Source organism: Aedes aegypti, chromosome 1 (assembly GCF_002204515.2).
Source record: "Aedes aegypti strain LVP_AGWG chromosome 1, AaegL5.0 Primary Assembly, whole genome shotgun sequence".
In the NCBI taxonomy this organism is placed as follows: Eukaryota; Metazoa; Arthropoda; class Insecta; order Diptera; family Culicidae; genus Aedes; species Aedes aegypti.
In genome coordinates this window covers 123,489,373-123,516,592 of record NC_035107.1, presented here as the reverse complement: position 1 = coordinate 123,516,592, position 27,220 = coordinate 123,489,373, and the positions used below count along the sequence as shown (strand labels likewise).

General features: G+C 40.0%; 1 protein-coding gene across 1 annotated transcript; it reads right to left on the bottom strand.

Annotated features, from left to right (window-relative positions):
• Positions 1 to 115: 115 nt before the first annotated feature.
• LOC5576308 (sushi, von Willebrand factor type A, EGF and pentraxin domain-containing protein 1) lies at positions 116 to 25,897 on the bottom strand. Its single transcript, XM_021847028.1, has 9 exons — positions 25,756 to 25,897; positions 19,271 to 19,893; positions 16,842 to 17,757; positions 7,667 to 7,930; positions 6,319 to 7,604; positions 5,940 to 6,084; positions 3,972 to 5,879; positions 495 to 1,970; positions 116 to 435 (listed from the first exon to the last, which is right to left on the bottom strand). Exons 2-9 carry the CDS (start codon positions 19,826 to 19,828, stop codon positions 275 to 277), a joined length of 6,714 nt encoding a protein of 2,237 aa, XP_021702720.1. The 5' UTR covers positions 19,829 to 19,893; positions 25,756 to 25,897; the 3' UTR covers positions 116 to 274.
• Positions 25,898 to 27,220: the final 1,323 nt, after the last annotated feature.

The window sequence follows — 27,220 nt, the reverse complement described above, 5'->3', positions numbered from 1 at the left end:
ACTGTAATATATGTAACTTAATTTAAAATACAATTTTAGATAAAGCATTTCCTTAACCCACCAGAAGCGTAAACTGTTTTTTTCCCAGTATGTATGGTAAAGAAAGCACACATTCTTTCGAATTTAGAGTGAAATGTTAAATTCTTTATTTAACTACTCAATGTTAGATTTGCCTGAAGCCTGCGGCTGTAACTTTGATACCAACGATTCTTAACTATGCATAGATTCTTTCTCCTTACGCTATAAATTACACATTCTAAACTATCAATATCTTCTAGCAGTCACCAAATGGTGCCCATTTTCCGTTTGCTTGACACTTGGTTTCCACAGTACGTTTGTCCTCACAGAGAAGTTTCAGCCGTTCTCCAAACTGAAACGAGCTTCCTGAAATTATCTTCGCAGCGTTTGTCGTTTTTGGTCTTCCGCACGATATTTCTGAAAATATATTGCATTACATTTCTTTTCTAACATGAACTACGCAACAGTATACTCACTAGTGCATCTTGCAACAATAGGCGACCATTTCCCGTCGATTGAACATTTAATGATTGGATGGCCTTGCATTGCGTAACCGTCCTGGCAGCGATATTCAATTTCGTCATCATAGTAATACTGGGAGTCGACCGAGCTGGCGGCAATCACCATTCCAGGGAGTATTGGCGGCTGTTCGCAGATCACTCCTTCGCAGAAGCTGTCGAACATGCTCCAATGGCCTTCCTTTGTACATTCCACATAACCATCACCTTTCATAGTGAAACCAGAGTTGCAGCCATACCTAACCTTTGCCCCTATCTCGAGAGTATCAGAACGTTTTCGAAGTTTGTCTATTTTCAGGTCAATGGTTCGGGTTTCTAAAGAAATAGTCTCGATTGCCAATATTCTACTGTCGATTGGTGGTTCTGGCACTGAACTTAATCTACATCGCTGAGCTAAGATTCGATCTGCTTCTGCAAGAGCTATGATCTTTTTCAGGGCTTTGCTTTGGTTTTCCATCTCCTGTTGCCGTGCTTCGTCTTGTTCTCGTTGATGTGCTTCGTAAATCGGCTGGACGACGTTTTTCAGTAAGCTTTTGATTTTATCATTGGTGTTTTCCCTTGAGTTTATATCGAGGAAAACTTCGTCGTTGAAGTTCACCTCTCTGTCCATCATAATTATGTCTATGAAAAGACAAATCACGAAACGGTACGCATTTTCTGTTTCTTTTGTAAGCCTTGCTGGATTGGCACCCGCGTCTTTAATGCCATACAAAATATAGTCCATTAGATTCTCTAATCTCAAATCTGCATCAGGTTTAGTTGTTTTTGCCAGTCGTTCTAGTAGTTTTACGTCCATATTCTGATAATCATTTGAATCAGGTATATTAAATGTGGATAGATCGCTAAAGTCAGATAGCGCAGGTCCTGGTTTTTGACAAAATGCAGAAACCTTATTAGATTCCAGTGGCTTGCAGCCATAAAACAAATAATCTTTCAACTGTTTCCAGAAACGAATATCTGGTTTTCGATTAAATTTTATTATATTTGGTACTTTAGATGTTGCATCAGTAGATGTTGTGCTTCCTTCCGTTGTAATCTCTACACTGTCTGCTAAGCACTCTGGAGGAATCATATCCCAACTACCGGTGTCCAAGCACGTCAATAAGTTTTCTCCATACATCGAAAACCCTTCGTTGCACTGCACCTCGGCTAGTGTTCCCACCGCGTAGTTTTCATAAAGTTGAGTCAATACTCCTCTTTCAGTTGCGTAGATTATGTAGGAACCGCCAGATGCAACCAATGGAGGACATTTCACTATACTTATGCATTCGGGTAACGGTTCGGACCAATTGTCATGAATTGTACAGCGGGCCATGTCGGCTCCTGACAGATAAAATCCTGCGTCGCACATGAAACGAGCTATTCCCTTGTAGCTTGATTTGGACAAAATCACTCTCCCGTTCAAAATTGAACCCAGGGAACCGCAACGAATCACTACAATAAAAAATAAATGAAGGTTTCAATTAGCCTTCTATACCAACGAATACCTCTATATTTATTGATTATGGTGGGTCGGTTAACATCGTGATATTTTTTTCAGATCGAGGTCTTTTCGACTCCATTTAGAACCCCAAATAGAGATTTCGTCTGGAAAAAATCTTTGAATCTTTCCCAAAACAAGCATTGCTCTATTGAAAATGGAACGTAGACAAACCTAGAATTTTCAAGAACAAAATTCTAGAGATCCTATTAACCGATTGCGTTGAAAAATAGATCGCTGATGCAATCGATCAAATTTGCTGTTATTGATTTTTGTGAAGAGTGATTTATTCAAAACATTTTTTTTATTATTGGTGAAAAAAATAACCTAAACTTGCAACATTCTCCACAATTTAAAGCTATTTTCTCACTCGCAGAACTTGGCTGTAAACTCGAGTAAACAGCATAAGTTATTTCCAAAGAAATGTCTCGATGAATTACAGTATCATAAGCAAAGATATTGAATAAACTATGGGAGCATAGAAATTAAAATGAATTAACTCATTATGCGTGGTAAAGATATTTGTCCATCTATGGGTGAATATGGGTGAAATTATGAAAAAAATCTACGTGCTCGGCTGGGATTTGAACCCAGGACTCTTGTATACAGTTGTTGTGGAAGCGATGTAGGTACGATAGGCAAACAATTTCAACACTAAACAAATCGCACTCACTCTGCCCGCGTGTGTTGTAACATGAGATGGAAGGATATAGGTTATGGAAGGGGTCTGCGTGGTCTGTAGGGATTTGAATTCTAAACTTGTAACCAACTCAGTTATTGGGTCACCAAGTGGCTCGGTAGCTTATTTGGTAAAGCGCTCGTCTAGCATACAAGAGTCCTGGGTTCAAATCCCAGCTGAGCACGTGATTTTTTTCACTCATAATTTGTCCATCTTTACCACGCGTAATGAGTAAATTAATTTTAATAACCATGCGGATTCGAATACCGAACAGCTCAATATAAGTGTCAATATATGGGAGCATTTCAAACAAATATTCCTGACGTAGTTTCTGAAGAAACCTTCGACAGAACTCCTGGTGTAATTCTCGGAGAAATACGGCTATCAAAATAAATAGTTTTTGTGAAGAACCCTCAAAGCAGTTCTTATGGTATAAATAATCACACATTTTAGAGTTCTAATGAACATTGTGAGAAAATGCCTAAAGGAATTTATAAAGTTATGTGTCGTATTGGAAAAAAAATGTCACGAATTCTTAGATAAGCTAATGTGAATTCTTGATAAATTCATAAAAGAACTCATGAATGCAACTATGGAGAAATTTTTAGATGGATTTTTGGGAAAACCCCTGAAGAAAACACTGATGACATCTTAGATGAATCTCGGAAAATGAGATGAACCAGCCTAGGGCTGATAATCTCAATAATAGAGAATGAAAAAAAAATAAGAAAATGCTTGTTAAAACAATATCTACAATAATACTTAAAGCATTTCTGGAAGTTTTTTTTTTGTTTTTTACAAGGGGGAAATCTGCCAACAGATCCTCTCCTCAGGGAATGCGGGGATGACGCTCCAACGACGACCCGCTAAAACCAGCCTATGCTTTACTTGAGCAATTCTTCTAGAAGTGGTGAACAGTGCATCGACATTACCCTTGGCCTCAGACCCTTATCTCCCCGGAACCACCTTACGGTATTTCTTCTGGAAGGCTTTCGTACTAACTTTGTAGGAATGCTTCCACACTTAACCAATCATTAACTACTGTACTGTTTCGCTTTTGTTCTGTATAAAGCAGTTGTGCAAAATAAGAAATAGGTTCTATCGCCGCTTTTATCATAAAATTTGTTTTTCTGGGCGGTTACCCCGTTGTCTTGGAGTTTTATCTCGTTTTTTTTCTATCTCCCTCTTGAAGTTTTGAAAATGTACAAACAAGTAAAATTTTACGATTCTTGATTGCTGTTTAAGTTTTTAAAGAACTATTACAAACATTACTTACATTTGCAAAAACTGCTTGTATCGCTCCAACTTGACGTCCGCAGGCATACAGTTTCCGAAGGCCCGTGCAGTTTATATCCTTCTTCACATCGCAAATATGCCCGATTATGGTAATAATCAACGAATCCGTTCTGCAATGTAAGGTTTCTTTCGCATTCTCGACAAAACTCCGATCTCTGTAGTTTGACTGTTCCAACGATTTTCGATTTCAAATCTGTCCACTTAACCAAATCCCCCTGATAGGGTTCACAGCTATGGTAGTGATCTCGCACTTCGTAACCACTGAGAGCCTTACCCCACAAGTCCAGATAAGCAATTTTACCAACAAATGACTCCGTCTCGCTGAAGCCTCCACCAACCGAATCCTGTTCTTGCCCAATTATGAACAATCCATTAGCCTCTATTGTTTTACCGGTGCTTAATCCATATCCTGTAGTGTGAAGTTCTCCATCAAGGAATATTTCATACAATCCGGTACTACTCACCCATGTAAGGCATATGAAATGCCATTTGCCATCGTTTATATGAACATTAGTTATCACGTGTTCTCCGGATACATAGAGCACAAATCCGCTGTAATCAGTTAGAGTAAACGAATTATCCATATTCGTTGTGGCGTAGGATATAACTGAGCCGTAGTTAAAGTCATCACTAGTTTGTATCCACACGCATAGCGAAATCTCAGTTAGGTTACGTTTAGGACCATCAATTTTCACGTAGTCATTGATGCCAGATTTCTCGAACGACATTACAAAGTCAGGCGTGGTCAAAACTTCACATCGTCTTCCATAGAAATATGGAGGACATTCGCATGTCACTTCAGTGTATACTTCGTCGTTCTCCAAATGCGTATTTTGTACATTGGAGTTTGGCTTTCGTAGTTTAACAGGTTTACAGAGACCATTGTTCCTACAGGGAGTGCGATCACAAGGGTTGTCAACCTCATTGCATTTACTGCCTTTCAATCCTTTAGGGCAATCACATCGGTAGCTATGCTTATCAGCTCTCACTTGTTCTACATTGCTGCATATCGCATTACTAGAACATGGCATATAGTCGCAAGGTCTTAAATGACATCGTTTACCCATCCTACCCGGTGGACACGTGCAGCTGAAACTTTCACCATCATTCTGACAAGTTCCGCCATACTCACAGGGGTTAGGGTTGCAAAAATTCTTCTTAATCTCGCATCGGCTTCCCTCAAAAGCAGGAGAGCATTCGCAGATAGATGCACCTTCAATTTCAACACATGTTCCTCCATTCAGGCATGTATCATGTCGGCAGGGGTCTACAAATTGTTCACACAACGGACCACTATAAGGACCTGGACAAATACATTCAAATGCCGTTGCATTAAGTGTAACGCATGTACCCGCGTTGTAGCATGGGGCAGATGAACAGGAGCTTAGCTGTTTTTCGCAATGAGACCCAACGAAACCTTCTTCGCACAAACAACTATAGAGTTCATCGTTTGAAGGCTCCGGGACACATTGTCCGTGAGGACCACAAACCGGGAATTCCGACGAGCATGGCTTGGAATGTTTCGGAAAGCAATCCCCAATTGACGTAGATCCTCTCAGCGAAGTATGATCCGGTGGACACTTGTCACAACTTATCCTGTTGTATAACCCTTGGTATTCTCCCGGTTCGCACTTACGGCAGAATGGCATCAAACTTTTGTGGTATTTCTGAACCTTTTCCTTTTTCATTAACTTCAGTTTTGCAACAGTACCTGGAGGGCACTGCGGTTTACACTCCGAGGAATGTTTACTGTTGGGTTTTCTGGTTGAATGATGGGGCGCACAATGAGTACAGCTCGTCTGGCCTGTTAACTCATTGTAGCTTCCAATAGGGCAAGAATTGCAAGTATTTGTAGTTAGGTTGTGGTATGTTCCTCGTGGACACTGCACTGCAATAGCATATAGTATAGGAATATGATCGATTGAGATTGTACAAATCTATTACGTACCACACACCAACTTTTTAGCAACACTACCATCAGGGCATCGAATAGTTTCATCCAATTTCAAAACGCTTAGATCCATATTTAATTCACCGAGTCGTTTTCTCAGTTTTTCGTTGTTGTTGATATTTTGCAGCTCCGTTTTCAATCTCTGTAAGAATATTTCTGTAAGTTAAAGGTTTTTGTTTTTGCATCATCACGTGCATGTAGTGATCAACACTCTCAGTATCAGTTGAGGTGGTTAAAAGCAAAGGGTTGTAAGTAATCTATTGTTATTATTATTATTATTATTAGCCAACAAATAAGCCCATCTTCTATATATTATGCTTCAAAATAAAACGCTTAGAATTACAAATAAATAAGGTGGATTTCTAGAACATTTTACCTTGATGTTGTCAGATTTTTTCCCGTCTTGCTTCCACAGCCCAAGTCGCTTGGACAACTTTGTATACACGTTGATTTTGAGAGTTGCGCGATCGTCTCGCTTAACGTTCTGTTTCCGTATTTTACTGCGGTTCTCTCCACTAGTTTCTCGTTTCACTAGATGATACCTTGATTTGTCATCCGGCTTCGCTGCATTATTTTCACAAGCGGGGATTTCCGTAGTTATGGTACAGTCTTCTTGCGATCCGCACAAATGATCCCTCATGCTGTTCGTGAAAACGTCTTTCAATTCATCTGCCGCGTCGCCATTGTCACAAAGCTCATCTGTATCTTCTGTGCCCAGACTGATCGTTATAATTTCTTCAACGGCTGTAGGTTTTTCGATCGCCGTACACTCCGGAATGGTATCGTTGTTCCATTTTGGATTACGGTTATTACAAAACATAACCGCTGAACTGTCTTCTCGGTCGTGGAATGTATGGTCAAAAAAGCAGGAAACTTCGCACCAAGTATGAGAACTATTTTTGGCGCACACAGTTTGACCATTGAGAGGCGAAGGAAGATTCTCGCATTTGTACTCCTTGATAGTTATGTTAAGTACGCATTCTGCGCTGTTACCTGAGGCATCCTCCGCTCGATAAACGACTTTGTATTCTCCTACATTCAGATACCCAAAGTCTATATTACGAGTCACTGAAACATTACTATCAGCATTATCAAATATGTTTGGTTCGTCCCAAGTTATCAAAGTCTCGTTATTATTTTCGAGCGATGAAATATAAAATGGAGCTGGATCATTACAGTTTTCAATTACAGGGGCCGTTCTGTCGAATACCGTAACCGTAAAGTTACATTTGGCCTTATTTTTGAACGAATCAACTGCTACGTATGTGAAAAGATGAGTTCCATTGTGCAACTTAGTTCCACTATCCTTGATGGCAGGTTTTGTCCAAAAAGTAAAGTTGTCACCCCCATTGTCGAATACATAAGGTCTGTTGAGTCGTTTGACAATAGCATAGCTGAAGTCATCGTGCATTGGCAACGTGTAATTGTTCGGGCACATAAGGTGCGGGGGTGTTACGTCTACACAGCGTGGTGTCTTTGTTTTCTGTGTCCAAACGCCATTCCGTTTTCCTCCGCAAGATTTTGTAGACGGACCTCCTTTCAGTTCAAAACCAAAATTACAAATCAATGTGCAGTTAGAACCGTGGGCTGATTTCTGTTCAGCACAATCTGTTGGGTCATACTCTCCAAATGGAATTTTCGGTAATGGAGAGCAAAGAATTTCTGAAATAAAATACATAAACAGTTAAACAGTAGTGAAGTATCGTTTTCATTGGCGATCTCACGTTTACATGAAGTCTGCAATCCGTCCCATTTCGATAGAGGTAAACAGTTCCTACTATTGGATCCTGCTAGATAGAACCCATGGCCACATTTAAACGAGCAATCGGTATCAATTGGCATGGGTTCAGTGGAACGCTCTAAGGATGCGCTGTAGTTCAACAGAAAGGATTTATTCCTTGGCGAGTAATCGAAGAACAGATTCAAATCCGGATTCTTGCACACAACCAGTCCATAATATGGAATTTTAAGCGGTGGACATGTTTTCACTGAAAAAAAGACGATTTACAAAATATGTGTTGAAACAGTAAGTATGAGTGTATAGACAAACTTTTGTTTAAATAAGATTTTTTGTAAGTGAATTAAAGTGAAGATGAATCTTGGCATTGATTCATATCTGCAAGAGCACAAATCTAGAGAGCCAGACAGGTTGCAAGGGCTTGAAATCAGTAATTTGACGTATGTGGTAGAGAAGCATTTTGCGTAGGTACAAACCTAATTACCTATTAATTCTCATTTATTTATTTGGTTCTACTTAAATTAGTTGATAACACCTCGCTTACAATATTTCGCCAATTCACTCGGTTCATGGCCGCTTCTCTCCATTCCCGACTGCGACCCACGCTCTCCAGGTCCCGGTGCAAGTGGTCAATCCACCTAGCTCGCTGCGCCCCACACCTTCTTGTTTCGACAGGCTTCAAAGTGAACACCATCTTTACAGAGCTGTTGTCCGGCATTATTGCAACATGCTCTGCCCAGCGTATCCTTCCAGCTTTTACAACCTACTGGATACTGGGTTCGCCGTAAAATTGGGCGAGCTCGTGGTCCATCCCTCTTCGCCACATACCATTCCTCTGAACGCCGCCGAAGATCTTCCTTAGCTCCGGCGTTTGGAAACCCCAAGAACTTGCAAATCCTCTTCGAACATAGTCCACCTTTCATGCCCGTAGTTATGTGCCCGGTCATATTTGCGTTTTATACACGTACATTTGGTGCGGGGATTATTTTTTCTAGACCCAAAATTTCTTCTGGAGACCATAGTAGGCACGACTTCTACAGATGATGCGCCATTGTATTCCACGACTAACGTTGTTGTCAGCAAGGAAGACGTACTGGTCAGCCACCTCTAAAGTTTCCCAGTCTATCGTGACACTGCTGCCTAGGCGGACCCTGTCGCGCTCAATTCCGCCTACCAGCATGTACTTTGTTTTCGACACAGTCACCACCAGTCCACTCTTGTTGCTTCGTGTATCAGGCGGCTTAACAAATCTGCCAAAAAAGTCCATCACCTTGTCGTAGTCCCGGCGGGATTCGATCGAATTGGAGTGTTTACCCGAGATCTTCACGCAGTTCTGTACATAGTCCATCGTTGCTTTAATCAATTTTGTGAGCTTCCCAGGAAATCTTTTCTAGTCTATGATCTTCCATAGCTACACGGTCAATACTAGTGTATGCCGCTTTGACATCGTTGAACAGATGGTGCGTAGGGACCTGGTACTCATGGTATTTCTGAAAGGAATACCATACCGCACGGAAATGATCTGGTTCGTTGTCGAGCGACTGTCGATGAAACCTGCTTGACAACTTCCCACGAATTCGTTTGCTATAGGTGATAGACGATGGAACATAATTTGGGATAGCACTTTTTTGGCGGCGTATAGTGATAGTGATTGCCGTCTCCCAGATTCTGACTAACAGCCGATGCAGACAAGTGGTCAACCTATCCTGACCCATCTTGATCAGCTCCGATGCCATTCTTGTCAGCGGTCTTGTTGTTCTTGAGCTATTGAATAACATCCCCCATCGTGGGAGCTGGTTGGTTTCCACTGTCCGCTATGCTGACTTAGCCATCACCTTCGCTGTCCTGTCTCTCTCTGCCTGTGCTCTCTGCGCTATTCAGGTGTTCATCGTAGTTTCGATCACTTCGCGTCCGTCCGTTAAGGTGCTCCCATCCTTATCCCTGCACATTTCAAATCGCGGCATGAAGCCTTTGCGGGATGCATTGCGTTGAGCTTTTGATAGAATTTCCGCGTTTCTTGAGAACGGTCCAGCTACTTCATCTCTTGGCATTCCATCTCTTCCAGGCGGCGCCTTTTGTCACGGAATAGGTGGGTTTGCTGTTTCCGCTTAGTCTGTATCGTTTCATTTTTGCCGCGTACCATGTTGCAGCATTGCAGCCCGCGCTGCATTCTTCTCCTTCAATACCTCATGGCACTCCTCGTCGAACCAACCGTTTCTTGAACTTCGTTCCACGTATCTGACAATGCCTTTGGCTGCTTCGATAATAGCTGCTTTGACTGTCCTCCAGCAGTCCCGAAGAGAAGCCCTCATCCACCAAGTGCTGCGCGTTCGCATTGGTGACATCTGGTTCTTTCAGTCGCGATAGATTGTACCAAGCGCCACGATAAGTTCTGACGTCGTTTATGTCGGAGAAGTGTCGTCCATCGATAAAAACGTGGTCGATTTGCGATTCTGTCTACTGAGGTGATCTCCAGATGTACCGATACGGAAGACTGTGCTACGAATATATTCTAGGAGGGGGTGAAATTTATCAGTCGTAGGCCGTTCTCATTCGTGAGCTTGGGCAGCGGTCGTACTCGTGTTAGAGTTGATGCTGAAGTTGAAAGACCGGCCTTTGATCATCAACATTCTTTTGTTGATCGGACACCACGCGCTTCTGCATATCACCCATCACTAAAAAAGCTGTTTTCAGCTCACGTGTGTTGCCGTGGATGACATGGTTAGTAGAGTGGTTCAAAAAATCGTTTTTGCTCCACACCGCTCATTCGATCCTAGATCAAATTCTGAGTGTCCTCCCAAAATTTGAGCACATTCGGATGAAAACTGAGACTGCACAAGCCCTTTCAAGTTTATATGGGAATTACTATGGGAAAAGCAAGCAGTTCATTCAATCGGTCATAGTGGTTGCCCATGTGCTCTTGGGGATTACTACGTTGATACTGTGAGATACAATAGTCAGCTACAACTTTGCCGAAGACCATTTTTAAATCGGACGCCCCAGTAATTAGTTATTGATTTTTGAATGAGTTGTAAAACTTTGTCTATAATTATTGGGCTGTACTGCGGGCATCACTGCATATGTGCAGTAAAACATAGTAGCCATGATTTGTGCGTGCTATCTTTCGCGCCAGGTGCAGCAATGTTGCCTGTTCAGAAGTTAAATGAGCACTGCTGAAGAATTTGTGACTGGATATAAATCAATAACTAATTACTGAGGCGCCCGATTTGAAAACGGTCTTCAGCAAAGTTGTAGCTGATGAATGTATCTCACAGTATCAATGTAGCTCTAATCCCCAAGAGCACATGGGTAAAAACTATGACCGATTGAATGAATTGCTTGCTTTTCCCATAGTAATTCCCATATAAACTTTAAAGGACTTGTGCAGTCTCATTTTTCATCCAAATGAGTTCAAATTTTGGGAGGACACTCAGAATTCGATTTAGAATCGAATGAACGGTGTGGAGCAAAAACGATTTTTTGAACCACTCTAATGGTTAGCTTTAAACGCTCGCACTATTGCTCTTGTACAAAACACCTCATGCAGCGCTACGATTCCGAAACCGCAGACCTTCAGTACATCCGATAATATACATCTACTTCCAATTATGTTGAGAGATGTTCAGTTCGACGTACCAACTTTCCAATCGCTAGTCTATTTCCTTCGCTGTGGTCTTTGACAATTGTTCTGGTCCGTATTCTCTCGTTGACGTTCCTGTGCTGATATATTTTTACGGTTGGGTTGCAGGGCCTGACAAAAACCTCCTAGATTTTCAGAGGACCATTCCCCTTAAATTTTTGGAGGGCCATAGTGCACAGATTAGCTTGAAGTCCTTCTCTGGCACTCGGACAATAATCAGCCGCCCCTGACATGTGGAACAGACGCTGTTGTGAGCCGCTCCTAACATGGAGTACAGATGCTCCAGATTTGCATATGCAAAACTCTTCTTCGCTGTCAGTATACGACCAAAATTTCAACTTGGGATTATGACCCGATCTTCCCTAAGGATGCTCGTACCCCGGTCAGTACCACGAGATAATAGGGATAGGCGTTGCTTGGCAGAAGACTAAGGACCAATGGTACGCCATACCCAGCATTTACCTAACAACCTAATTACTAATAGCGTATCTCAGGAAAGTTCATTTTGTGACCGTCCATAGATCTTACCTTAAGAGGCTGAAACCCACAAGGCAGATTTACATAAGGCGGAAAAGACCAAGGGTGGAATTGGCGGCTCTTTATTGCTACCCCAACGTGTAGCTGGTTCTAAAATGTAAACAACCATACAAAATTACGACCAAACAATGTGGAGGCGTAATCAATTTTGTCGAAAACATCTATTTTGTAAATTCAGCAGAATTTTCTGATTTAATTGCTAACAGCGCACTGTAGTAGCACGTAGCAAATAATTGCTTGCAAACAATATTCTTCAAGCGCATTTATTACCTGAAATCTTGTGAATAATATTTTTTACTATTCCGCGTCAAGCCTTAAAACTGGTTCTGGACTTAGGTTAGCGGCTTTTCAATTTTACTCCCATTTGACAGCCGCCCTCCACCCTTGGAAAAGACCGGAAGGGAAAATTACCAGCAGGCGGAATGAATTGAAAGAAGGGAACATCAGAAGGCAGACACCCAAAAAAGGCGAAAAACGCCAGAAAGCTGAGAAGACTGAAAGGTGGAAAGTACCGTCAAACGGGGTGACTTGCAACACATTGTAATTTACAATTAAATTTCACTATAAAACAGTGGTCACCAAACTGCGGCCCGCGGGCCGCATGCGGCCCTCGGCAAGGTTTTGTGTGGCCCGCGGAGTGATTTTGAAAATTGGAGTAGTGCGGCCCGCAATGTTGTAATTTCACAAATTGAAAATTTATCTTCTGTTCAATCTCGCAAACTTTATTTCTATAGTGGGCCCTAGGATTAATCTTCAGATTTTTTTCACATCAACACATGTGGAATAGCTGTTGAGAAACTAAAGGAAATTGAAATAATTTCTTATTTCTAGAGTTTGTCCGATAACCTACAGTTTCTTCAACTCTTGATATCAGAATATAGATAGAATAAAAGTGTTTTTTTTTTCTAAGCATTTCTATTTTAGTTCCAAAATTACGCTGAACTTTTAGTTTTGCTGTGGCTAAGAATTTTATATGACATGTAGGTTAATTGTTGATATTATACTAGTGTTTCAGTTATCCTATTAAAAATGTAGAAAATATTAGAAGTCTGTCAAAGTTTGTTTAATCTTTGAAAAACTAATCCACACGCTTTATATCTGAAATCGATACTGGATTGTTTTTAACCATGTGGTATAAATTCCGCAAATCTTAAAATTTTTGATATGCATCTTTGTACGAAAAATGAACTCTTGAGAATCCAGGGACATCGTTGATATTAGGAAAGATTATTAAACCGTTAGAAACTGTCGAACACAATAAGAAATCATATTTCAGAAGTCACCTATCGACCCCACTAGTAACCGAGTCAAGTTGAGTAACAACTGTTGAAAAACTCGAAAGACAGAGACGTGCCGAGAAAATTTTTGGACGACAGTATTGTTCGTTTTGTAACGAATAGGTTTCGTGTAAATCTTAAATGTAGGGAAATAAATAGGTACTCACACGCAAATTTGTATGACAGTTCAGCAAAAGCACACACCTTACATTCAATGCACAATCCAAAAGTGTACGTTATATGTGCGATACATGTAGATTTTAGTAGAGAAACTTAAAAGTAGATGGAGTACCGTGTACCTTTTAATTCCGCTCCTAAATGCTTATCTTTGACAGATACGCGTATTTCGACTACCACTTGCAGTCTTCTTCAGTGTCAGTTACTCGTATCCACTTGGATACTTGGAGTGGATACGAGTAACTGACACTGAAGAAAAATGCAAGTGCTAGTCGAAATACGCGTATCTGTCAAAGATAAGCATTTAGGAGCGGAATTAAAAGGTACACGGTACTCCATCTACTTTTAAGTTTCTCTATTTGAGATTCTGCTCAGAGGATTCGAACATTCATTAAAGAGATGTAGATTTTGTTAGATCCAATATATGCTAAACATGGTGTGACGATACTTTGATGTGACAAAATTATTTAGGTGTGACTCCATTGGAGGGCAAAATACCCAATAAATCGAGTCGTTTTGATCAGACTTATAAAATAGACATTTGTGGCCCGCGACGTATTTTAAGAGCAAAGTGGTGGCCCGCATAACCAGTTAGGCTGAGGATCACTGCTATAAAACATAAATTGCAAAAGAAAATTTGTTTTAAATCGGTGCTTTAATACGTGTGACTCACAATTCAAGTAGGGCCACGATTAAAACTGTTATTATAAATATGTTTATACAATAAACATAATTCTTTTAAATGTCTTGAAAACTGATACTTGATGGAGGTTCAAAATCGTGACCTGAAAACATGAGATAGATTTAATTTACAAAAGTAATATTCTATATGCTGTTTCTATACCTAATAAGTGATAATATCCCTTCAGTCGTCGCGCGGTTGGTCACCGTCAGAACCACCACGCTGATGCTGTGTACGAAAAGCGAGGTTTTTTCACCACTGTTGTACAAAATACAACAGCGCGACGACTGAAGTGATATGACGAGTTTTGATTTACGAAATTGTAGCAACAACTTTTTAATAAAAATAATGTTTATATAAATGTACCTATGCGGGGTGACTTGCAACACTTTATTTCTAAGCAATTTAGAGTTTTATAAAAATTAAAAACTTTTGTGTTAGGTCTACTTCATAATCAGAAGAGTAATAATTCATCAATGAACTACAAACACTCATTAAAAATATTGTACAGTTAAGATATTGGACCTTGATGATTTAACGCCTCTTTTTCCCATACAAATATAGCTCAATTATTTTCTTACAATAAGGTATTCAAAATGCTATTGTACTGGTTCGAATGTTTTAAATACATGAATAACAATACCTAACACGTGTGACTAACAAAAATTATCAACATTTTGTTGGAAAAAACTAAATCAGCATTGAGTGTTGCAAGTCACCCCGCACAAGGACATTTAAAAAATTTCTCCTTTTTGATGACTTTTGATATGACAAAATAATTTGATTCAATCTTCTATCATCACATTCTGTAGGCGGACCGGCCACTCAAAGTTCCACAAGGAATTTAGATTTTTAGGTGACGTTTAAATCAAGGTTTTGGTTGATTGAAGTTGAAAAGTGTTGCAAGTCACCCAGTTTGACGGTACCATAAAACGGAATGTACCAAAAGACAGAAAAGACTAAGGTCACGACCAGGGTAGACGTGAACACGAAGCGAAGCGAATATTGCATGGGAAGGAATGACAATTATTAATAATGAAATGTCAAACTCCAAAGGATTTTCGCTTCACTTCGCTTGACGCTTGACCCTGGCTGACACCCAAAAGATAGAATGTACGGAAAGGTATAACATAATGGAAGGCAGAAGGAACCGGACGGCAGAATAGGCCGAAAGTACACCCGAATGTTTATGAGCATGTTGGATTCCAAAATTAAGTCACTCGTTTTCCAAAGTTTTTGGCTATTCTCTGTCACGCATTTTCCTATACCTAATGCATCCATTGTCATTCTTTCGTAGACCCCGCTTTATGGACGTAATTTTGTAATGTTTCTTTGCGAAAAATGCTAAATGCCTTATTTCGGACAAACTCTGCCCCTTCTCTAGACACCATAATACCTCTTTTGTCAGCTTGTATGTTTCGTAGGTAGCATAAGAGTGTCCATGGGGATCCTTTGGAGGACCAAGGCCGTTTACTATGCTTTTCAGAGAAAGAAGGCGGTAAGTAGTGGATTGTACGCTTTTGTGTAACCCCTATACATCTAGGGAAAGTGTACCAGTTATGGACATAGTGGTTCCCTATTTGGCCATATGTGAAATTTCGATGACTTTCACATTTTTAATCTTTTTGAATGTTTCAACATCAAGATATATCCTCTTACTAGTAAAACACACAAAACTTTTCAAAATGTGAAGACATTCAGATTATCACGTATGGCGAAATAGGGAACCACTATAGCCATAACTGGTACACCTACCCTAACTACCATCTTGTTATATTTAAATTTCCCCTCGAATTACATTAAAATATACCCCCTCTCCCCTAAACACCATTATGCCCCCATCGTACACCAGCTTTTATGTTTCGGAGCGATATAGTATCCATGGGGGTAATTGAAGGCCCAAATAATATCCAAGGCCGTTTACGGTACTTATAGGAAAAGCACACAGGACTTCAGTAGAGGAGTAAGTGAGGCTGGGGTTTTCCCTATTTTTTTTTAATTCCATCTTAAACCGAAATCCAACGTGTCACTCTAGTTTATTTTATGTCTTTTGGTACATTCTGCCTATCGGTCATTTCTTTTTTTTTTTTTTGGTTTCGTGCATTCTGGTATTGGAACATACATGTGGTATTTTTGGCCTTTCGAAATTCCGCTTTGTGATATCCGGCTGCCATGTAGTTCTCCTTCTTTTTTTTTTTTTTGGATGATCATCAACATGTGTCTGTGGAAATCTGAATCTGACAGATATGTAATTTCACAAATAATGATATTGCTGTTCACGTTTGACGTGCAAATCTTGTTCAAATGCGTTCCAAATGCGGTAACACAAACTAATCAAAGGACACCGCCAACCTAGCAAAGAAAAGCTATCTTTGACATCGCCTTCCTTGTGAAAAATCTTACCGCGTTTGGTGTTCCCGCATTTGATATTTTCATTTCAAACGCACACAGCAATAATGAGGAAGTTAAACAATTTCATCTCTCATATAAAATGCAAACTAAAGATATTTCAAGTTTAATACAAAGTAGGGGGGCAGAGCTACTTGGGCACTTCCATGATTCACTTTGGCATGGGGGATTTTTCTAGGCCAGGGGAAGTGGTTCACCTAGAGTGAATTTATGTCAGAGAAAAAGTAGTTTTTGTATGAGAATTGACAGAAAAATGAATGACAAGTTCATCCACTTCTCCTGGCCTATTGTCTGAAACTTTGCAAAAAGAGCACTTCAATATGACGCATATTGTGGCCACCTATGAGCTCGGTACCTTTCAAAAAACCCCACTGCCGAAGTGAATCAAAAGTGCCAAGAATAGGATCCGGCTCCCTATTCCTGTAATATCCATACTTACGCACGCATTTGGGATCGTTGCCAGACCAAACACCATTTTCCTGGCACAGTCGAATACTATCTCCTACTAGCTGGTAACCCGATTGGCATCTAGTTCCGCATGCCGCATTCAGTACCTGACTGCATGCATTTGGTTGTTTCACAAAGTATCCGTTTTCCGGCGGTGACAATTCCGGACAAGTAATTACCTCACACCTTCCGGAATCGTTTGGTTTATATCCACTCTTGCACACACAGTCGCTCACGTTCATAGCAGGAATTGCTAACGTGATATGGTTTATATCGGGACATTGGCGACATTTTCCTACTCCATCCCAATAAGTACCATTTGTACATGGTTGACATTTTCCTCTTAGACCAGAGCCAAAGTATCCTGGTTGGCACATGCACGAATAGTGACCCGAATTGGTGCTGCAACTGCATGTTGCATTTTTATCGCAACAAGTGTCGTCTATTGAGTTCTGACCATCTAAACACAGCACATCACAGAGTGTAGAATTTACACCAATATTCTCTCCAGTTTTGTAATCGCTATGGAATGCTTTTCTAGCCAATGTTTCAAAGTGATCGAAACTGTCCAGAAGAAAGCTATGACTATCACCCGGAGAGCTGGACATATTATATAATTCTGCATAATTTCCGCTTTGTATTCCGATAGAGTAGATCACCACATTTTTACGCTTCAGCGATTCCGCCAATGGAATAGGGTCGCGTCCGTTGGAAAACCCATCGGTTATGAGGAATATTATCTTCTTACTGTCCGCTCGTGCGTTTTGGAATATTTCCTCGGCTTCCTTCAAAGCTCCATAGGTGTACGTACCACCGCCACTGAATTCAATTTTGGGAATCTGGTAGTTCAATAAAAGGCATTTGTCGTTATCCTCAACAGATGTTGATATCTGGTCAATGTGGCGAAACTGAAAAAGACAATGGGAAAATTATTCAATAAATAATTGTTTATAAAATGTAGATTTTAGCTTGGAAATTTTTCATATTAACAAAAAATATAAAATTAATTAACTTTTTATCTCATATCACTACACACGCGGAAAGAGCGAGTGCGATTTATTTAGTGTTGAAACTGTTTGCCTATCGTACCCACATCGCTTCCACAACAACTGTATTGTGGAAGAGTAAAGATGTGGGAAGGCTATCAACGTGTCATTCTCACTCAAGTGACGACATGACTACTACAGAGAGGCAGGAACACTCTAATATAAATTGATACTTATATTGAGCTGTTCGGTAATCCAATCCGCATGGTTATTAAATTAATTACCTCATTACGCGTGGTAAAGATGGACAAATTACGGGTGAAATTATGAAAAAATCCCACGTGGATTTTTTTCATAATTTCACCCATAATTTATCCATCTTTACCACGCGTAATGAGTTAATTAATTTAATAACCATGCAGATTGGATTACCGAACAGTTCAATATAAGTATCAATTTAAAAAATATAATATTTATAAGCATATTTATTACTCACAAGTTAGAGTTAGAGTGTTACTGCCTCTCTGTAGTAGTCATGTTGTCACTTGAGTGAGCACGACACGTTGATAGCCTTCCCACATCTTTACTCTTCCACAATACAGTTGTTGTGGAAGCGATGTGGGTACGATAGGCAAACAGTTTCAACACTAAATAAATTGCACTCGCTCTTTCCGCGTGTGTAGTGATATGAGATGGATGGACATGGGTTATGAAAGGGGTCCGCGTGGTCTGTAGGGATTTGAATTCTAAACTTGTAACCAACTCAGATATTGGGTCACCAAGTGGCTCGGTAGCTTAGTTGGTAAAGCGCTCGGCTAGCATACAAGAGTCCTGGGTTCAAATCCCAGCCGAGCACGTGGATTTTTTTTCATAATTTCACCCATAATTTGTCTACCTTTTCCACGCTTAATTAGTTAATTAATTTAATAACCAAGCGGATTGGATTACCGAACAGCTCAGTATAAGTATCAATTTAAAAAATATAATATTTATAAGCATATTTATAACTCACAAGTAATTGTTTATCGTGGTCTAATAGCTTATCAAAGTGAATCCTGTGACCCAACGATCCTCCCCATTAACAAACATCCCTTCCAGTAACCTTTGTGGAGATGCAGAGGTAAACATGGTCTCCTAAGCAAAGGTTATTCACTAATATTCCAACCCCCAATCTCACCCGACTGCAAGGACGTAGTCGACGCAGTTATTGACCCTGTATAACTAGAGGCACTGAATTATGCACTCTGAAGAAGATTGTGGCCAATCCCGGCCGAACTTCCAGTTGATTCTTTGTATATGACAAACCGTGATTTTTGCAACGGATATAACTTTTCTGATATCAGAAAAACCTAGAAACACCCCACTCTTCCCTGCAAAAAATACAATTACGCCAATAAAACGCAAAACCTAAAGCTTAAAAAATAATCTTACTTACAATTTTCATCTGCGAGCTAAACGTGATGACCGCAACTCGGGTGTAGTTGTAGCTGACGTTAAAGTCGGACAGCAGCTTCTTCACGAACTTGATCTCGCTGTAGAAGTTAGCTTTGCCTACGCTAGAACTAGCGTCGATAAGGAACACGATGTCAACTCGTTTATGCTTTATTTTTATTTTCTCCACGCTCTTTTTGAACGATCCACTCAATCGGTCGACCTTGGCCTTGATAACTGAATTCTCGTTCTTGAAAATTTCGTTGCTCATGCTAAGTCCCTCTTGTGAACCACTGCTGTCCACCGCAATACTACGAAACGATAACATATCTCGCATGCTGATGTGTGACGTCGGATCCTGGAAAGGGGATTCCGCCGCACCAGACGGCACTGATTCGTCATATTCTTGATAGTCCTCTATGGTTGATGGTGATGAAGACGACAATAATGGGGGCTCGTCTCCATGGGCTATGCGCACTATGGAGAGGTTGAGTAGAACGAGAAAAAACAGCAGACAACATGGTGCCTGGCATATCACGAGAATACGCAGACCGCGCTTCATGCTGTGCGCCACTCAGAAGGTTGTGTTACTTTCTAGACCGTATGTGTGCGATATGGCGGCAGTGCCTGTAAAGAAAAACAATGTTAATCATTTAGTCTGTTTAATACATCATTGAGCCTAACAGGAAATGGTTTTGTGTTTATTTCATGATTCATAAAGCAATATTAGTCGTTGTTTTGTACTAAAGTTTCAAAATCGCCTGAAGTATAAAAATGTCTAAGATTTTGTCATTGTATCCAATATTGTGCAATACGGACATTGAAATTCATTATTATGCGACCATAATCAAATTTTCATTAAAACATTACCGTTTTTCAAGACTGTATTGTAATGTATTGATACCTGCTGAGAAACAGACAATGTCCCAGTTGAACCGTAACAACAGAGTAGATCAGGAAAACATATTTATTTTTATAAAAATGATAACTAAACATAAAACTTTCAGAACATATGTTTTTGAACAGAGAATAGTTCTAGTACGCCTCTTCTTATGACATACAGGGTGTCCGCAAATTATCCGAACAGCTTAATATTGGAAAGATGACCTCGCATTGAAAACAATGAAAAATCAATGTCCATGTACCTTTTATAATATATCTATATGTTGACACAAAATACAACTTTAAAAAAATTCAAAAAAATTGCTTGTTACTGAGATAGGCAAATTTAAATTTTTCGGAGACGTTTTTCCTGAGGGCCGCTAGTCATACTGGAGATGTGTTATCCCTAAAACCTAAAAGAGATGAATCCAAATGTCCTATTATTATTTGAAGTAATCTACAGGTAAGTGGCTTCGAGTTAAACTGGAAATAGAAAATTGTACGGTTCAAATCCAGTGAGTTGTATGGACATTTCTCTTCCGTCATAAAGCTCGGAAAACAGCTCCCTTTAAGACACCTCAATACATTTGAGTTGGTTGTGCAATTATTTGAAATTGGAAATGTGTCAAACTTACTTCTTAAGAATATAATAAGCCAATGTTTAAAACCATGCAAGAATATTGAATTTATTATGCTTGATGGTATAGAGCCATGTCTTCAAAGTTTGTACGGATAATTTGCGGACACCCTGTACACACCGCACGATACATCAGAAAACCACCACATGGTATTAGTACACCAGTTTCGTTTCTTTGTAGACAGATTATCATCTTTGTAAACATTAGCTTTTCACGTTTTTTTTTAAATGTATCAATTGTTCAATTCAATTCAATTCAAAATTCATATTTTTCCGATAATGATAAAATTACTTTTAAATCAATGTTTAGATACGCCTTTCCTTAATGTTATGTCGCGTTCTATCCCAAAAAGGATTGCATTCATTCCGCATTTGTATATAAAGAATTGGGTGGTAAATGACTGGACAATTCATACCATGAGTACTTCGCGTACCTGCAGGTATAAAATAGACCCCATTTGTGGTCCTTAGCCTCTTGTCCAGTAACTCCTATCCCTACCTCCCCGTGGTGCCGCCTGGCGTACGAGTAACCGTAGGGAAGATCGGGTAACCAACCCTGGTGGGACCTTGGTCGTATGCTGACAGAGAAGGGGGGCTCCTCTCTTATAATGGTGTAGAGCGTCTGTTCTCCATGTTAGGGCGGCTCAAAACAGCGTCTGTTCTCCATATTAGGAGTGGCTGATCATCATCCTAGTGCCAGCGTGGGACTCTAAACAGTGCTGTGCACGATGATCCTCCGGCGAGACAGAGGGTTGGTGCAGGCCTTACGAGCCAGTCGTAAACATCATCAGTACAGGAAGCAATGTAAATCCATACCGGAACAATCGGCATAGACCCAGGCATCGAAAATGGACTAACGATTGGAAACTCGGATCATGGAACTGTAAGTCTCTCAATTTCTTGGAAAGTACTCGCATTCTTTCCGAATTATTGAGGGTCCGCAAATTCGACATCGTAGCGCTGCAGGAGATTTGCTGGAAAGGGTTGACGGTACATACGTATAGGGATGGTTATACAGTGATACCTCCATGAGTCGATGTTCCATGACTCGATATCGACTCATGGAACCATACTAGAAACAAAATTTCATGGTTACTATGATGGTCCATCGAAACTGCTTTCCAAAGGATTTCTGTTCCATGACTCGATATTTCCATGAGTCGATGGTCCCTTCAATATCGACTCATGGAGGTTTCACTGTACCATCTACCAGAGCTACTGCAACAAACATGAGGTGGGCACAGCTTTTATCGTGATGGGCGAAATGCAGAGGCGCGTGATTGGGTGGTGGGCAATCGATAACAGAATGTGCAAGTTGAGGATCAAAGGCCGTTTCTTCAATATCAGCATAATCAACGTGCACAACCCTCACATAGCAAGTGACGATGAAGATAAGGAGGCTTTCTACGCGCAGATGGAACGTAAATACGACGGCCATCATATCAAAATCGTTATCGGAGATCTCAACGCTCAGGTTGGCCAGGAGGAGGAATTTAGACCGATTGTAGGGAAGTTCAGCGCTCACCAGCTTACGAATGAAAACGGCCTGTGACTGATTAATTTCGCCGCCTCCAAAAACATGGCAATACGTAGTACCTACTTCCAGTACAGCCTCCCGTATCGGAGGCACCTGGAGATCATCCCAACAGACTGAATCGCAAATCGACCACGTTTTGATTGATGGAAGACATTTCTCGTCGACGTCAGAACCTATCGCGGCGCAAACATCGATTCGAACCACTACCTAGTGCCGGTTAAAGTTCGCCAACGACTCTCCGTTGTGAACAACATCCGGTACCGACGCCCGCCATGGTACAATCTGGAACGACTCAAGCTACCCGAAGTCGCAAATGATTACGCACAAAGCCTTGAAGCAGCGTTGCCGGAAGAGGGAGAGCTCACCGAAGCCCTTCTTGAGGACTGCTGGAGTAGTCTCAAAGCAGCCATTAACAACGCAGCGGAAGGTGCGTGGAAGGAAATCGACGGAACGGTTGGTTCGACGAGAGTGTCAGACGGTTTTTGACGAGAAGAATACAGCGCGGGCGATGATGCAAGGCACCAGTCAAAACGTGGAACGATACAAACAGAAGCGAGGACAACAAACCCATCTATTCCAGGATAAAAAGCGCCGCCTGCAAGAGTTGGAGTGCGAAGAGATGGAGCAGCTGTATCGTTCTCAAGAAACACGTAAGTTCTACAAGAAACTCAATGCATTCCGCAAAGGCTTTGTGCCGCAGGCCTGTGCCGGGATAAGGATGGAGGTATCTTGACTTATCGGAAAAAGGTTTAAAATGGTGCCATTTCGTCAATCTTTGACGAATTTCCTTCGTTGTAGCTCCAATGGAATCTTTCGGATGTCTAGTTTTCCTATGGAAAATTTGGAAATGTCCACCGGTTTGAACTTATTCCGGTAGGGTAAAGTTTGGTAAAAATGACCCCAACTTCCTTATCAAACATCGACGGAGACAAACCAGCCACTGGCTGAAAGTCTCCTTAACCCGTATAGGCCTGAGTGAAAGCAAAAATTCTAAAACTCTCACTGCTCAGCGAATTCTTTTAGGATTCAAATGATTTTTTGTCAGTATACTGACACACATATCTCGTTTCTAGAAGTGGACAGAGGAACGCGGAAATATTCCTGTGGCCGGAGTTATTCCGGTGGATCACTGGGTCAAGTCGGTTGAGAAAGGTACTGTGCGTTTGTGCCCCTGAAGATAGGCAAATTTTAAGCACAGATAATTTCCAGAATCGGCTATAATGTAGCCACTACATGGCGGAATTTTATGAAAATTGCATCAGTGTAAGCCCTTTGAGAAACGATTGAATTGAATAACCATTAGTTTGGCACTTGATTAATCCTACAAATAACCATTTTCGGGTCCCGGGACGCCTCAAACTTACAATAAAGTGGCCAATTTGTATCTGAACATCTGTGCCAAGCTTATGGGAACGCATTTCAGTGCACAATTATGTTTGATTTCTTTTTTTCGCGAATTGAAACGGTTTTGTATCCAACAAATCTATAGCCGGTTATTCCGGGCATTACGTCCGAATGGTCACATCCGGTATATTTTAAACGGTGCAAAACTCTTCATTTATAATGTTGAATATCACATCTTATATTTTTTATGTGAATTAAATTTATTTTCATTGCAAATAAATAAAGGTAACTTAGCATGTCCCAAAAAATAGCCCTTTTTTACCCGACTTGACCCAGTGACCCACCGGAATAACTCTGGCCACAGGAATATTTCCGAGTTCCTCTGGCCACTTCTAGAAACTAGATATGTGGGCCAGTGAACTGACAAAAAATTATTTGAATCCGTTAAGAATTTGCTGAGCGGTGAGGGTTTCAGTGTTCTTGCTTTCACTCAGGCCTATACGGGTTAATAAAGATAAAATAAAAAAAAAAACATCCTTATCAAACAACTTTTATCCAACTGATTGATATAAATCTGACTTCATTTGAATTTGTGAGAACTGATTTAGACAATTTAGACAATGATTAATGACCAAATTAGCTAATTCAGAAGAAAAAAAAAATGACTTATTTAGGGATCGGAAGTCCCATGAATACCTAAAAATACTCTGGTCCGTATTTTTTTTTTGTATTCATGGGACCTCCGATCCCTTAATAAGTCATTTTTTCTTCTGAATTGGCTAATGTGGTTAATAATCATTACCATTTTGAAAAAGCAGCTTAGACCTTATCGAACAAGATCATTTTAAGGGTGTTGACCTGGTAATAGAAAGAATAGTTGACAATATTCCCAGTGCTCGAAATTTTCAAATTTTGTAAAAACCCTAATTCACAACTGAGTCACTGGACCTATCATCTATGTGACCACTATCCTTTAAATGATTTGCCACGTCCATGTCTGAGTTAGCTTTTACAAATGATGAAGTTCAACATCCAAATTTCGCCGATTAATAAGGAAAATAAAATTGACCCATCTTCGGCCGGTTCTAAGGAGGTCCCATATATAACCGAAAAAATACCCAAAACCAAAGCTGGTCACAGTGACTAATTTAGTTCTCACATTACGTCTGTAGACTACACTTTACTAACAATTTGACATGGAGTCAGATGTATACTGATATGTTGGGTAAAAGTTGAATGATAAGGAAGTTGGGGTAATTTTTACACGAGTTGACCCAGTGATCCACCGTAATAACTCCCAGTCGATGAACATTTACAAAAATTCTAATGAAGATTAAAAAATATGCATCCTGACGATTCCATTCGCATTAAAACGAAGGAAAACCGTCAAGAATTACCAAAGTAGCAGCAACTTTATCTCAGTTCAAAACATATTTCTTTTGAACCTATTTGCAAAACCAACATCCAGAATATTTCCAGAACATATGTTTTTGAACAGAGAATCGTTCTAGTACGCCTCTTCTTATGACACACTCCGCACGATACATCAGAAAACCACCATCTGGTGTACTAATTAATTTCGTTTCTTTGTAGACAGAAAATCGTCTTTGTGAACATCAGCATTTCACAAATGTATCACAAACGCTATCAGTATTTCACAAATGTATAAAATTCTTTAACATTCTTTCAATAGTTTATAACACGGTCAACTCTCCATAACTCGATATTGGAGATGGTCCCTTCAATATAGAACACAAAACCAGTGCAAATGCGATCCAAGGGACCATCTTGGTAGCCATGAAAATCAACTTATACTATGGTTCTCTAACTCGATATTGAGATACGGAATATCGAGTTAGGGAACGTTGACTGTATTCACTTTATTAAGTTCATCTATGCAGTTAATCATGTTTTGGGTCGAACATATAATGCCAGTTTGCTACAATCTGAACACGTGTTTCGCATCTGCCATAACGGCTCAAGAAGTATCTGCATTTTCAAATAAAATAGAAAACTAATGAATCATAATCATATGCCAATAAGAAAATTCAATTAAACTACAGTGCAAACAAAGCGTACTGATAAGGACCTGTATTCGTTTCCGGTTGTTCCGCTATGTGAGCGCTAATGGTATCGTTGCCTGCTATCACCACTGGCTTAGTAAGCCATCACTAATTAGACTACGCACTGTTCTCACTTAAGCATCACTTTTGCGCTGATGTTCCTCTGCCAACGGTCCACGACATACTAACGTTTTTATTCGTGTAATCCCCAGCATCTTTCTCCTAGTAAGAAATTATGTTTTTATAGCGGTGCTGTATTGGCTGGTATAAAACTGTTTGACATAAATGATATTTTCTACAAAATAAGAGGTTATAGGGTGCCGGTACCAATGGTTGTAATGTACCAGTAGATTGGACTATGGAATAAAACGTACATTTTTCGATAGAAACGAATTGTGCTATTTTTGGTGGATATATCGTCTCTCTAGTTTCATCGATTTGCCGAATTTCAGCTTTTAATTTTATCAAAAAGTTATATAAATAATTAAGTGTATGCAAAAAAATGCTCCCTTGTACCAGTTCTTGTCGTCGTGTTCCAGTAGTGGATCAACGGATGGAAGCAGTTTTTAAAATGGATGTATAAAAATGAAGAAAAGCCCTAAAGACGATCTTTATGCTTCATTCGAAAGATATAAGTTGCTGTTCCGAGGGAAAAATGTTAAACTTTTGTAAAAATCCATCAATTTGTTTAAAATTCCTTGTATCATTCCCGAACGTCTACTACTGGAGCACTAGCGCAACTACTGGAACACGTGTACCAATAGTGGCTCAAACGATTTTATGTTTAAAAATTAGTTTTATCACTCTTTTTATCTTTTTCCCATATAGTAAAGGTTGAAATCTTTTTGTTGACGCCAAAAGATTTCTGTTAAGGATTTTCGTTATTTTGTAATCATTTTTTATAACTTAGGTAGTCCACTAATGACACCGGCACCCTACACTTTTTTTTAATGAAAATTGCTGTTTTATTAAATTTGATTTAAGACAAAAATGGTAATGCGAAAAAAACAAACAATTGCTAGCATCAGGGTATGTGTACGAATAGTCGCATAGCTAAGAACAAATATTCGTATAACATCTAAAAATAAAGTCAAGGATATCATCTGAAAGCATTTCGTCTTGGCTTTGGAAAAAAGTATGGAAACTTCGAAACTCATATTTTTATATTTATTATCGCTTGTGCCACTATCAGACCATGACGGTTCAAATTACAAAAAAAGTTTTAAAATCCAATATCCCATTTCTTCTTTAATTTTTTGAGATGAAAATATGTCAAATTTTCAACTATTTACCTTTAAAAAGGTGGCCAAAAGATGATTTAGGGGCCTTCCTTAGCCGAATGGTTAGAGTCCGCGGCTACAATGCAAAGCCATGCTGAAGGTGTCTGGGTTCAATTCCCGGTCGGTCCAAGATCTTTTCGTAATGGAAATCTCCTTGACTTCACTGGGCGAGGAATACGATGATACGATCCTACCTGCAACACGATATACA